Source organism: Peromyscus maniculatus, chromosome 14 (assembly GCF_049852395.1).
Source record: "Peromyscus maniculatus bairdii isolate BWxNUB_F1_BW_parent chromosome 14, HU_Pman_BW_mat_3.1, whole genome shotgun sequence".
In the NCBI taxonomy this organism is placed as follows: Eukaryota; Metazoa; Chordata; class Mammalia; order Rodentia; family Cricetidae; genus Peromyscus; species Peromyscus maniculatus.
In genome coordinates this window covers 84877874-84889966 of record NC_134865.1, presented here as the reverse complement: position 1 = coordinate 84889966, position 12093 = coordinate 84877874, and the positions used below count along the sequence as shown (strand labels likewise).

General features: G+C 52.8%; 1 protein-coding gene across 1 annotated transcript; it reads right to left on the bottom strand.

Annotated features, from left to right (window-relative positions):
- Positions 1-4296: 4296 nt before the first annotated feature.
- Siva1 (SIVA1 apoptosis inducing factor) lies at positions 4297-8804 on the bottom strand. The gene is made up of 4 exons (XM_006988001.4): positions 8609-8804; positions 6480-6674; positions 5467-5623; positions 4297-4470 (listed from the first exon to the last, which is right to left on the bottom strand). Exons 1-4 carry the CDS (start codon positions 8724-8726, stop codon positions 4413-4415), a joined length of 528 nt encoding a protein of 175 aa, XP_006988063.1. The 5' UTR covers positions 8727-8804; the 3' UTR covers positions 4297-4412.
- Positions 8805-12093: the final 3289 nt, after the last annotated feature.

The following is a 12093-nucleotide window of genomic DNA, read 5'->3' as shown; positions in this document are numbered from 1 at the left end:
GGAGAGAGCAAGCACATGGTAACTAGCGCTCTCTGTGACCCTCACATAGAGCAAAGCCTCATCTAAAGTGGCTGAAATGTAGACACACAGCCAAAGCCAGGGTTGGGCCAGATGGAGGGTCACAGGCTGTTCTTGCCATGAGACCCCTCGGGGATGTCTCTAGCACAGAGGAAGGGGCCTAGAAGTTGCGGGCATTTAACGGCTTTGTATGCCACCATCACAGAGGTGGGCCAAGCTCTTGGAGGGAATAGTGATGGTCAGTTGAGCATACCGTTACTAATGCAGCTGCCCAACAGAATTACTGTAGGCAAGAATCGGGCATCTAGGGGATGCTCTTGGCAAATGTGGTACCCTCACCAAAGGCAGACCCAGCCTAGCCTATAACAACCAGATCATATGAGGGGCTAGACCTGCAGCCATGGAAGGGTCTGGTAGGCTTAAATGAGTTACCTAAAATACTCCAATTTGTAGAAAGTTGATTGTGTTTGCCAAGGTGGGGACCAGTGGGAATGAGTAATTGCTTAATGGTTATAGTTTCCACTTGGGGAAATGGCCTACAAAGGCCAGGAAAGGGGGAAGGAAAGTTTACTGTTCATCTTACGGGGACTGAGTTCAAAGACCTTTTGGATTGTATTCTGGGGCAATGGTTGATTGAGTACTTGTATTGTGACAGTCTTTTGAGTTGTGTTCTGGGATAATGGTTGGTTGAGTACTTGTACTGTGACAGTCTTTTGAGTTGTGTTCTGGAATATGGTTAAGTACTCGTACGACAATATTCCTAGGGAGATGCGAGCAAATGTCTATTCACCTCGGCTAGGGAACCCATGACAGAGCAAAACACAGATACCGCCAAAGACCAGCCTGGTTAGCCAATGAGGTTTACAGAGGCGGCATACGAGAATATAGGTGAAGGGTTGTTTACAGGAACAGAAGTGACTCAAAAGACAGCTGCATCGAGACAGCTCACAGACACGCTGACAAACTACAGGCAGTTGAACAGGCTGGAGACTGGTTTGAGCCTCCTCGACAATAGCTCAGGGGGACTTTGCTTGTTCCAGGCAGTTATGCTGACCTGAGAATGCTTGGGAGGGGCAGGCCTAGTGAATCTGGTCAGTTTCAGGGACTTCCTGAAGCCCTTGAATTGACTTGCTGAGCTTAAGGAGCTTCCCTGCAGGTGGAGTGTTTCACCACATCCCACTCCCAACATCCTCTTTAAAGAGCTTCCCTCCAAGAGAAGGAAGTTAAGTCCTGCAGGAAGCTGCTGCACGTTGTCAGTACTGATGACAATAGGACTGTCAGGCATTGCTTTCACCCTAGGAAGAGGCCGGGCAGTTGGTCTAGGGGAGGGGAGGCCTGCCCATGGAGTCTGAAGACCCTGGTGAGCATCCTGCCCATATCCCTTCTTGGTTGGGAATATGGACTGCTTTTTGTCCTCTCTCTGGCTTTAAAAAACACTAACACTTTTGGGGCTGGAGAGATGGCTCAGAGGTTAAGAGCACTGGCTGTTCTTCCAGAGGTCCTGAGTTCAATTCCCAGCAACCACATGGTGGCTCACAGCCATCTGTAATGAGATCTGGCGCCCTCTTCTGCCCTTCAGGGGTACATGAAAACAGAACACTGTATACATAATAAATCTTAAAAAATTAAGCTGGGCAGCGGTGACGCATGCCTTTAATCCCAGCACTCAGCATGTGAACTTGTTGGAAGACAGACAGCCAGGCGGATTTATGTGAGTTTGAGGCCAGCCTGGGCTACAGCGAGAGATCCAGGACATGCACCAAAACTATACAGAGAAACCCTGTCTTGAAAAAAACAATGACAAAATAAATAAATAAATAAATAAACAAATTAACCCTTTCAAGGGTGCTCTGCTCCAGTGTGCAGGACATGCTGGCAATCTGGTGTGCAAACTCTGGCCACCCTAACTCTAATCCCCCAAATCTCAATCCTTTTCATAGGTTCTTTGACTCCCCTCCCATAGCACAGCTGAGTGCTCTGCAGGCAGAAGCTAACACTCATCTCATGCCCTCCTCTAGGGTCACCATCCGACACTGGGTGCTGTCTTAGTACTTTGTTCTTTTTAAGAGTTGTATAGGGCTGGAGTGCTCTCTTGGTAAAATGCTTGCCATGGAAACAAGGCCCGAGTTTGATTCCCAGAATATACATTTAAAAAGCTGGACACGGTGGTGGCATTTGATTATAATCCTAATGCTGGGGAGACTGAGGCAGCTCCCTGAAGCTTGCTGGCCAGACAGCCTAATCAGTGAACCCAGGCCAATTGAGAGGCCCCACCTCAAAAACCAGACCAAATAAAAACAAAACAACACCAAGTCGATGCTGACTCCACAGATGCAAACTCATGCATGCACCCACACTAACACACACACACACACACACACACACACACACACACACACACACTCAAATACTTCCCTAAACAAACCCGCATGGCTGGGTGCTGGGCAGACACAAGTCTGTGACACGTAGGATGCCATTTCAAGCCAAGTCACAGCTCCTGGGAACCTACACAGCAGCTGAAGGGTTAATAAATCATATTCTGAATGGTGCAATCAAAAGTCCAACAGGGCTGTGCATTAAGCGCTAGGCTGCTTCTGAGCCCAACCTGGGAAGACATCCACGAACCATCTGAGCACCCAGAGGAAGAGCCTCCAGCCACGGAAGTGAGGGGAGCTGAGGGGGGAGGGGGGAAAACATGCTTAGCATGGACTGAACCCGAGGGGGCAGGAGCAGGAGAAGCCTCTGGTGGTTGACTTTTAGGGCCAGCCTGAAGGTGGGGCTGTGCAATGACCCTAGCTGGTGAGCCAGGAGGGCTAGCTACAGCAGAGGCCCGCGCAAAGCATGGCTGAGCAGGCTGGAGGACAGAACGGGAGCCCGCAGGCCTGCCAGAAAGCTAGGCCAGCATGAAGCAGCATCAGAAGCCATGGAGGGAGGGTGTGGTGTGGGGACAGGGTTTGCTTTGGCTCCTGTGGGTGCCTGGCAAGCCCCGAGCAGCCAGCTCCTTTTGGACACGTGCGGACAAGTGTTACGACTTCAGCACTCAAGACGGCCTCAGCGTGTTTAAGACCCAGAAGACTGCCAGGCATAATGGTACACACCTTTAATCCCAGCACTCGGGAGGCAGAAGAAGATGGTCTCTGTTGAGGCAGAGGCCAGCCTGGTCTACATAGTTCAAGGCTAGCCAGAGCTATAGGGAGCCCCTGCTGCACATACACACTCCAGGGAGTGTCCCAGATCCCATCCTGAGAGCTTCAGTGGCTGCCCTATCTGGCTGCCCTTCCTCCCCAGCACCGCCACGGCAGCAACTTAACTGCAACCCTTGGCCCAGGTGGGCCCAGCTGCAAGCCCTGTCTACAGACAAGCAGCTTTCAGCACCACTTAACCCTCAGAACTAGCCAGGGTCCCATTATCCACAGCCAGTGTAAGGCCTTTTCCCCACCTGCAGCCTCCAGCCCTCCTGCTCACAAAGGGGCTAGGTAGGCGCCAAGTGTCCAATCACACCAGGAAGCCTTAACCAACCTCATCTAGGGCACACCTCATTGATGTGTATGGGGACCAACCGCCATAGCTGTTCTTACAGGGCGGGCCAAGGGAAGCTCTGCATTGTCTACCCAGCCAGCAGCCAAGCACTTCTAAGTAGCAGACCTAGGTGGCTGCAGTGACTGGCCTGCCACTACCCTCCAGGCCATCTTACCTCCCGTGAACTCCTTCCAAAGCCCTGCATAAGCTACATCTCTGGCCAGGCGGTGATGGCGCACGCCTTTGATCCTGGCACTCGGGAGGCAGAGGCAGGCGGATCTCTGTGAATTTGAGGTCAGCCTGGTCTACAGAGTGAGATCCAGGACAGCCAGGGCTACTACACAGAGAAACCCTGTCTCAACAAAACAAAATAAAAACATCTTTGAAGATGTGGTGAGGACTGTCATACCCTAGCATCAACAGGTCACTTCACGGGGTCAAACCTCCCAGAGGGCAAGGGCTCACCAACACCTGGGGCCTGGCGGTGTAGGTATTGAAAAAGGCTGGCTATTCAGTGTGAGAGGTGGCCACCCACACAGGTGACCGCTCGGCAGCCAGACTCCTGAGACCCAGCTGCCTCCCTCTCTTGCAGTTGAGTGAGGACAGGAAGGAATTCTCTGGGCCTGGCTTGCTCCAGGTGGGGGACGATAAGCAGGGGTCTCACCATACCAAGGCGACCGAGGTGCATGCTGCTGGGAAAGCTTGCCCCTGAAGCTGTCACTGCTGCTGTCAGCACGGTTAACAGAGGAAAGGGAGTCCTTGTGCAAATATAAAGAGGTTTATTCACTTGTTACCGGAGTACAAAAGATACTGTATAAAAAAGCCACCTCCTCTCTCTTCAGTGTGAGCATCTTGTGCCCTCCATGGCCACCACGTCAGGCTTCAAACATAGCGCAGTTGGTGCAAAGCGTCTTCTCGCCATCGTCGTCATAGCTACAGTTGAGAGAGAGAGAAAAGCCGCCTGAGAGGCCGGTTGTACTGAAGCCCTTAATCTCAGGACGCCTCAGCATGTGAACTTGTTGGAAGACAGACTCAGGTGACAGGGGCCTTTCAGGGACAGTTTGGGGATGCCATTTTCTCTGGGAGGAGGTCTAGCATGCACACATCCTGTGGGCCTAACATCTGGGCTCCAGTCCTTTCTAGTTTACCAGGTAAGTGAGCAGATGCCGTGAGACACACACAGATGTGACATGAAGACACAGCAACAAGACGGGCCCCTGGCAGGAACAACGAGGACTTAGAGCAAGCGGTCATCAGAGGCGGGGAGGCAGCCTGGCGAATTCTCCCTCCCAGCCTCGGCGTGACCAGCCCTACGGGCGCCTAAGCCTTTTCCCCAGAGCACCCCTGCATAGCACTCCTGATCTCTCCAAACCACCGCAGAGCGCCCTGGTGGCGAGGGTTTGCCATCTGACCCGTTAGTTTGAGAAATGCTGGGTGGGAGCTTGTCTGGATTCCACATACATTTGGTGGGAGGTGTCCTCACAGGGTGGGACGGGGGCGGGGCCCTGCAGTACCACCCACTCACCAAGCACTGGAAATACATGGCTGACCCAGCGGGCTGCAGGGAAGGGATGAGCAGTAAAGACTGCCCGAGAGACCACCACTGACCAGGGAACACACGTGGCGGCCTGACCGGCAGGGTATCCGCTGGCACGTGTGAGGCCATCCTCAAATGACAAGCACACTGGATAGAAACCGAGCTAGGGAACAGTGTAGACGACCGCAGTTCTAACACGGACCCAGAGGACCAGACCCCAGGCAGTTGCTTTAAGTGGGCCAGACACTTGGGAAACACGGATTTCTGTCCAAAGGATCACTGCGTCTTGAGAAGAGCTGGGCAAAGCATTTACCACCAAGTCCTGTCCTGTAACATGATGGCAAAGGGTGCCTACAGAGTACCCACCCTGGGAGAGGGACCAAAGCACTCACTCTGCCAGGCCGCACAGCATACAGGCCAAGGCACCGCAGCCCCAGCAGGTGTAGATGCACTGTCCGCACAGGGCCCGGTCGCACTGGCTGCAGACCGCCTTCCCGTCCACAGATCTCACGCAGGATGAACAAGCGATGGGTGCTGTCCCAGGCAGGCCTGTGAGGAAAACACATCCAGGCTGTCAGAACTGGAAATGCACGGAAAGACCAAGAGGGCAGTGAGCATGCGACGCCTACCCTCCCCAGCAACTGAGTTCTGCTGAGAACCTAGCAGCCACCGGGGCACTAAAGAGTCACCAGGATTCAACCCCAGGACTGGTCACAGGACTCCAGGACAGATGACCTGCCTATTCCTGTACGGAAGGCTTCACTCTCCCCTGGAGTACTCACTCGTTCAGAACCCTGTGTCTTTGTCTAGGTCTCAGGGTGTGGGTCACTCTTTCACTGGTCAGCCAAGAGATTTCTGGGCTGCCTCTGGGACCAACCAGATTCAGGGCTGAAGCAGAGGTCTGTCTGTTTTCACCAGTCACGTGAGAAGCATCTCTCAACAGGCAATGGGCCAGCATGTTCCCACTTCAGATGGGATAGCAGGAGAGCCCTGTTCCTCTTCTGACACAACAGTTAGAAGTTGTTGACTTCACTCCTGGATGTCTGTGGGGGGCAGACTTCCCAACAACAGGAAGCTTCTGCCATGTGCTCAACTTACCAGGCTCAAAGTCAGTGGTTCTCAACATCCTAACGCTGTGACCCTTTAATACAGTTCCTCGTGTTGTGGTGACCCCCAACCATAAAGTTATTTTCGTTACTACTTCATAACTGTCATTTTGCTACTGTTACACATGGTAATGTAAGTATTTTTGGATAAAGGCTTGCTAACGGGTTGGGACCCTCAGGCTGAGAACTGCTGCTCTAAGTGGATCCTGCTTGACCAGGAAGTCAAAGCCCCTGAACAGAGCATCTGCCAGGGTCTCTCCTAGTGCAACAGCCAGGAAGGACCCCTGGCAGCCACTCACCAGCCTCCGAGGCCTGAGCTTGGCACCGCGTCAGCCGGCCATCAGGTCCAATCACCATCTGTCCCCTTGCGGCTTGAGGGGCCCCCACCAGGCCAGGCTTCAGTGACTCCGGCAAGTGGATGATGGAACAGCCTCCGTCCCATATGTGATCTCTGTAGGCCTGGGCCCCTTGGAAAAGGAGCTGCTTGGTTCTTTCTGGGGAAGAAGATCCTTCCTAAAGACAACACTGTCAACTGCAAAGCCCGTGCACAGCCATCCTATGACCCTACAAGGCACAGAGTCCCTCTTGGTGCCTGTTCCCGAGGCCGTGACGCTGCCGGGGCCTCCCTGACTCCAAGCTGAAGTGCTCCCCGTTTCCTTTCTCTGGCTCGACTGTTACCTGCAGCCCAACCCCCACACCACGCTGTGCCCAACACTGGTACTCCTTCTGCTGGCCTATTTCAGCAGCCACGGCTCATTCTTCACCGGGTTTGTGTCTTCCTCTGCATCCTCCTGTGAGCTTGTCTTATCGTGCCAGAGAAAGCTCTGGCCCTGAAGCTTTCATTCTCAAAAGCAAGTGCCCAAAGGAGGCAGGACACAGACACAGGTTCAAAACAGCACCTACATTCACTGTCAGGCCAGTGAACAACCGTTCTTCCTACAGCAACCTCCGGACAAAGGCCTCCCAGAACCTTCCAGGCCCTCTACCCACCGTCCCAGGGTAAGAGGGTGCTTACACTTTTAACAGTGGCCCAGGGAACCTCCAAGTGAAACACTGTGTGCTAGTTCCAGAAATGCCCACATACAGCCAGGGGGGACCTGCCAGACCAGGGGGGCTTCTCTGTGAAATTGGCAGCAGCAATAGCAAGCAAAAATCCAGAGTGGCTGGCTGTTATCAGCCTAGCTACACTCAGTGTTACCTCCTACTTTAAGAAAGGAAGTGGATGTGGGGGCACATCCCAGCATTCAGGAGGCTGAGGTGGTAGGATTGTTAAACTTCAAGGTCAGCCTAAGATACATTGTGAAACCCTGTTTGAAAAAAAGGGAAATGTTAAGAGTCCCATGTCCAGAGTAATCTTTGTTCTCAAGGACTCCCGGCCCACCGAAGAGTCCAGAGTGTGAGCTGAGGCTTGGTATTCATCCTTCAGGACTCACACTGTGTGTCCTGTGTTACTATACAACACCCCAGAACCCAGCACCCTCCCTGACCTGGCTGGCTCTGACTGGCCCTGTCAAGTGCTCCAGGATATAAGTCCTTAAAAAGGTAGAGCCAATTATACTTCGGTTTTCTTAACTGCATGCTTACATGAAAAAAAAATTTTTTTTATTTGACTTATTTATTGGGAGTGTGGCGGTCAGAAGACAACTCTGAGGAGTTGATTCTCTTCTACTGTGTGTTCTTGGGGTCTGACGCAGGGTCAGGCTTGCAGAGAACGCATTTTAACAGGCTGAGTCATCTTCTGGGCCCTGTTTGCATTTTGTTATTTCTGTTGTAGGACATCTTACCATGTAGCCCGCTGACCTCGAACTTGAGATCTGCCTGCTTTTGCCTCTGGAGGGCTGGCATCAAAGGCGAATGCCACGACTCCCCGCCCTGTCTACTTTTTTTTTTTTTTTTTTTTGGCGGGCACAACGCTTTGCTGTTCAGTTCTCACACTTCACTTATCACACACACACACCCCGCCCACGGAGGTCTCACCACTTGAGCTTGCATTCCAGAAGACAGAAAGGGAAAAGGCCAATCAGCTACACACTTGGGACTGAATAGGGAGTTTGTAACCCCGAAGCCTGGGCTTTTACAGCACATCCCACGGGCACAGCGGCACCACTCAAAACTACAGGAATCAACTTGGCGCTAAGCACGGTAAACCGCGTGGCATCTCCTCCAGAAGAGTCATCACTGCAAAGCAATGCTCAACAGCCTCCATCCGCTACCAAGTCCACCAGCGAGGGCCTAGGGCAGCGCACGCCTTCACGCCCATCCCCGGCCCAGTCCCTCGGCGTGTCCAGCGCCAGGCTGGACCACTCGGCAATACTCGGCTTCGACTCGGACTTCCCCGGGGGCGGCCTGACGCCGCTGGCTTCGCGGCGACGCGCTGGCCAGTTGGGGTCTCCCGCTGCCCGCTCTATCATGGAACCCCCGAACTCACCGAAGACCTCGCGCGAGTAGCGCTCGGCGAACACACCGCGGCTCAGCTCTCTCGGGCCCACATGGACCTTGAGCTGCAGCGGGGAAGCATCGGCGAACGGATAGTTCCGCTTGGGCATGGCAGCGGGTACCAAACACAGACCACAGCTGCGCACAGAGCGCCCAACCCACGTCACAGCGCGCTGACCCCGCCGGCGAGGGCGGGGCGGGCGAGGGCCCGGCGCCGGATAGGCCGGGGGAAAGGCTGGGGGCTGGGCTCAAGGGCGCGGGATAGGCCGAGGGAGGCAGTGGGTGGGACTCGGGGGCGCGGGAAAGGCCAAAGGGGATGGCACGGGGGGCGGGGTCTGCGCGTGGCATGGCGCAGGATAGGACGAGGGTTGGTGGTGGGCGGGGATAGCGCATGGCACGGCTCGGGATAGGCCGAGAATTAAGAGGCGGGGCCCCGGAGGGTGTGGCGCGGGAAATAAGCGGGAGGCAACAGCAGGGGCGGGACTTAAGTGTGGCGGGGCTCTGCGTAAAACCAGCGCGAAGTTGGGAATGGGGCTCAGCGCGCGAAAAGCAGAATGTCTCCGTGGTCGCTAAGCCACCGTGATGGGTGATATTGCAGGGTTACGAGTCACAAGCAGTAGGGTGGCGTTCTTTGTCCGCGCTTCCAGTCGTGGTGGATCCCGGCACCCATCTTCCCCTGCGAGTTCCTCCTGCGTTCCTTGGGTGAGGGTTTACAGCTTCACCCGCGGGTTCGCTGGTCAGAGCGGATTTAAAACTGCCTCGGGGTCTTCTAACGTGGTGAACACAGACAGGCGTGCAGAGATGCTGAGGACCTTCTCAGTCCTTGTATTTCCACACACAATCTGAACGTAAGAACTACTTGCTGAGGTGCATTAAGTTTTGCGCTCATCTCGGAGTGCGGGAGACTGGGCGTATGCTCAGCAGGCGTTTATTCTCCAGATTTTGGAGCCTGGAAGTCTAGGATCAAGGTGTTGGGTTCTCTGCAGGCTTTTTATCTTCTCTGTCTGCAGATGGAAACTTTTGTGTCCTTGCTGGATGGAGTGTCTCTGTCCTCATCTTATAAAAAACCACCAAGTACTTTGAATTAGGGTCCACCATAAGGACCCCACTTTAACTCATTAAGACTCTATCCAGGAGCCAGGTGTGTTGTTCACGCCTTTAATCCCAGCACTCTGGAGGCAGAGGCAGGCTGATCTCTGAGTTCGAGGCCAGCCCAAACTGTGTAGAGAGACCCTGTCTCAAAACACTAAAAACAAAACAAACAAAAGACTGTGTCCAGATAGTCACATTCTGAGGTCTTGGGAGCTAGGACTTCAACATGAATAGGGGGCACAATTCTACATAGAACAAGTGCCAAGTAAGTGTGCAGGGTAAGCCCTGATGGCAAACACCTGTTAGAAGTGACGACTAACGTCTGTGCTTCCTTTCCCCGTGGTTGGTGTTCCATGTTGTAGAACTATAAGGAATGGACTCTATGTGGAGACATGTATTTGTCTCCCACTATAAGGCTTAAATCCAGTTGGACAAACAGGGCAGAGACCTGGCTAGGGAACCACCACTATGAAGACTGTTCACATTAAGATAATGAACCCCCCCCCCCCCCAATTCCCACTTCCTAATGCAGTCCTTGCAAGCTGCCATGGGGTTTCACTGTGTCTGACTGCCATTCCGAGTTAGAGAGGTGTAATTATTCCTTAGTTTCTTCTGTTTCCTTCAGATGGGGGCCAGAGCCTGAATATGCTTTTAAGATTTCTAACCCTGGGCTTTCTTGCTCTTTTTCTAAAGCTCCCACTAAATGGCATCAGAATCTCGTGCAGGGAGAGTCATTCTGTGTGTACCATTGCGTCTGGCTGTTCTCTCATAGTTCTAAGTTTGCTCCCTCGAGTTCACATCTGTTGGCAGCTGGTTCCTTTTGATACTGGGTGTTCTCCTGCCTAGAATGCCTAAAGTTTGTTTATCCGCCTCTTAGACACCAGGGCCACTGGCAAGCTCTGGCTATGGTGAATTTAGTTTCTGTGGACAGCCTTGGATCAGGCCTTTTCTGGCATATATGTTCATTCAGTGTTGGTACTTGGGAGTGGGGCTCCCCATTCCGTATGCCTGTGAATGTGTTAGAGGGAGAGGGGGGCATATGCTTATCTTCTAAACAAACCGGCAGCTTTCCAAAGTCTTAGGGATTGGGTCATTTTATTCAGGAATGTTCTTGTGATGTTCTTCCTGCTGCATCCTCAGGGAGCTCTGGAAAAAGGCCTTAATCTCTAATCCCACCTGATGGGCTCAGGGAAGTTTAGTGTGAGCCTTTCCTGGGTGGTTGGTATGAATTCACGAAGTCTCTCCTCAGAGGCCCCACATGTTGAAGGCTTGATCCCCAGGTGACAGCATGATCGAGGGGTGATTTGAATCATAATGACATAACATCAGTGGTTTCATCCATCAGAGAGTTCATGGCCGAATAGGCTTTTGGGTAAGATTTGGTTGGAAGAAGTACCCCACTGAAAGTGTCTTGAAGGGTGTATGGTATCCCTGTTCCCACCCTGTCTCTCTACCTTCTTCCTGATGAAATGCCTTTTCCACCATGATGCCTCTACTTCACCATAGACCTATAGTCATGGAGCTAGCCTGGCCTTGGACTAAAGTCTCTGAAACTGTGACCCAAAATAAATCCTTTTAGGTTTGTTTTTTTTCCAGTTATTTTTTTGTAGAGGTGAAAACACAATGAGAGATGTCCTTAGATTGGGATAGCCTAATGTACCCCAAACTCTGGCACATTATTCAAGGAGGCCCCTTGGCATCCCAGTGAGCACAGGGTAGAAGCAGTGCTAGTTAAGACCTGTCTGCTAGCCGGGCGGTGGTGGCGCACACCTTTAATCCCAGCACTCGGGAGGCAGAGGCAGGCAGATCTCTGTGAGTTTGAGGCCCACCTGGGCTAAGGAGTGAGTTCCAAGAAAGGCACAAAGCTACACAGAGAAACTCTGTCTTGAAAAACAAAGGCAAAACCAACCAACCAAACAAAAAAAGACCTGTCTGCTTCAGTCTGGAGAAGTTCCCAGGGACCGTGACCAAGTGTGTCTGGCTAGAGTGACAAGGTGCTATCTGGACTGCTCTGTCTGCCCCTGGAGGCAGGAAAGACTGCTAGTTCTGGATTCCTGGCAGCTCTGGAGTGTAGTTCCTCAGATGGTTAGTTCTGGGAAACGTAATATCCCTGGTCTGTCTTTCCTGGGCTTGCTGCGTTTTTTTTTTTTTCTGAGCAAGCACAACATGACACCAAAGTGTAGGAGTCCAGCTGTTAGGACATCTTGGTCACGACACCCGTTCTGCACACCAGGTAACACGGGCGCTCTCCCAGGCTCTGCAGGAGTGTCACTAAGCCATCCCAGTGTGAAGTGCAGGCCACAGGCACACAGTTTCCTGATTGATGCCGGACAATAACTTTGTTTTAAAGGCAGGTACGTTTCAGATGATCCTGGGCCACTTTAG

Excerpts from the sequence above, each read along its gene's own strand:
- Siva1 (XM_006988001.4), bottom strand. The coding sequence starts at position 8,726 with ATGCCCAAGCGGAACTATCCGTTCGCCGATGCTTCCCCGCTGCAGCTC. Across the intron at positions 5,624-6,479 it reads AGCTCAGGCCTCGGAGGCTG|GCCTGCCTGGGACAGCACCC; the intron begins GTGAGTGGCTGC and ends TTTTCCTCACAG. Across the intron at positions 4,471-5,466 it reads ATGCTGTGCGGCCTGGCAGA|CTATGACGACGATGGCGAGA; the intron begins GTGAGTGCTTTG and ends TCTCAACTGTAG.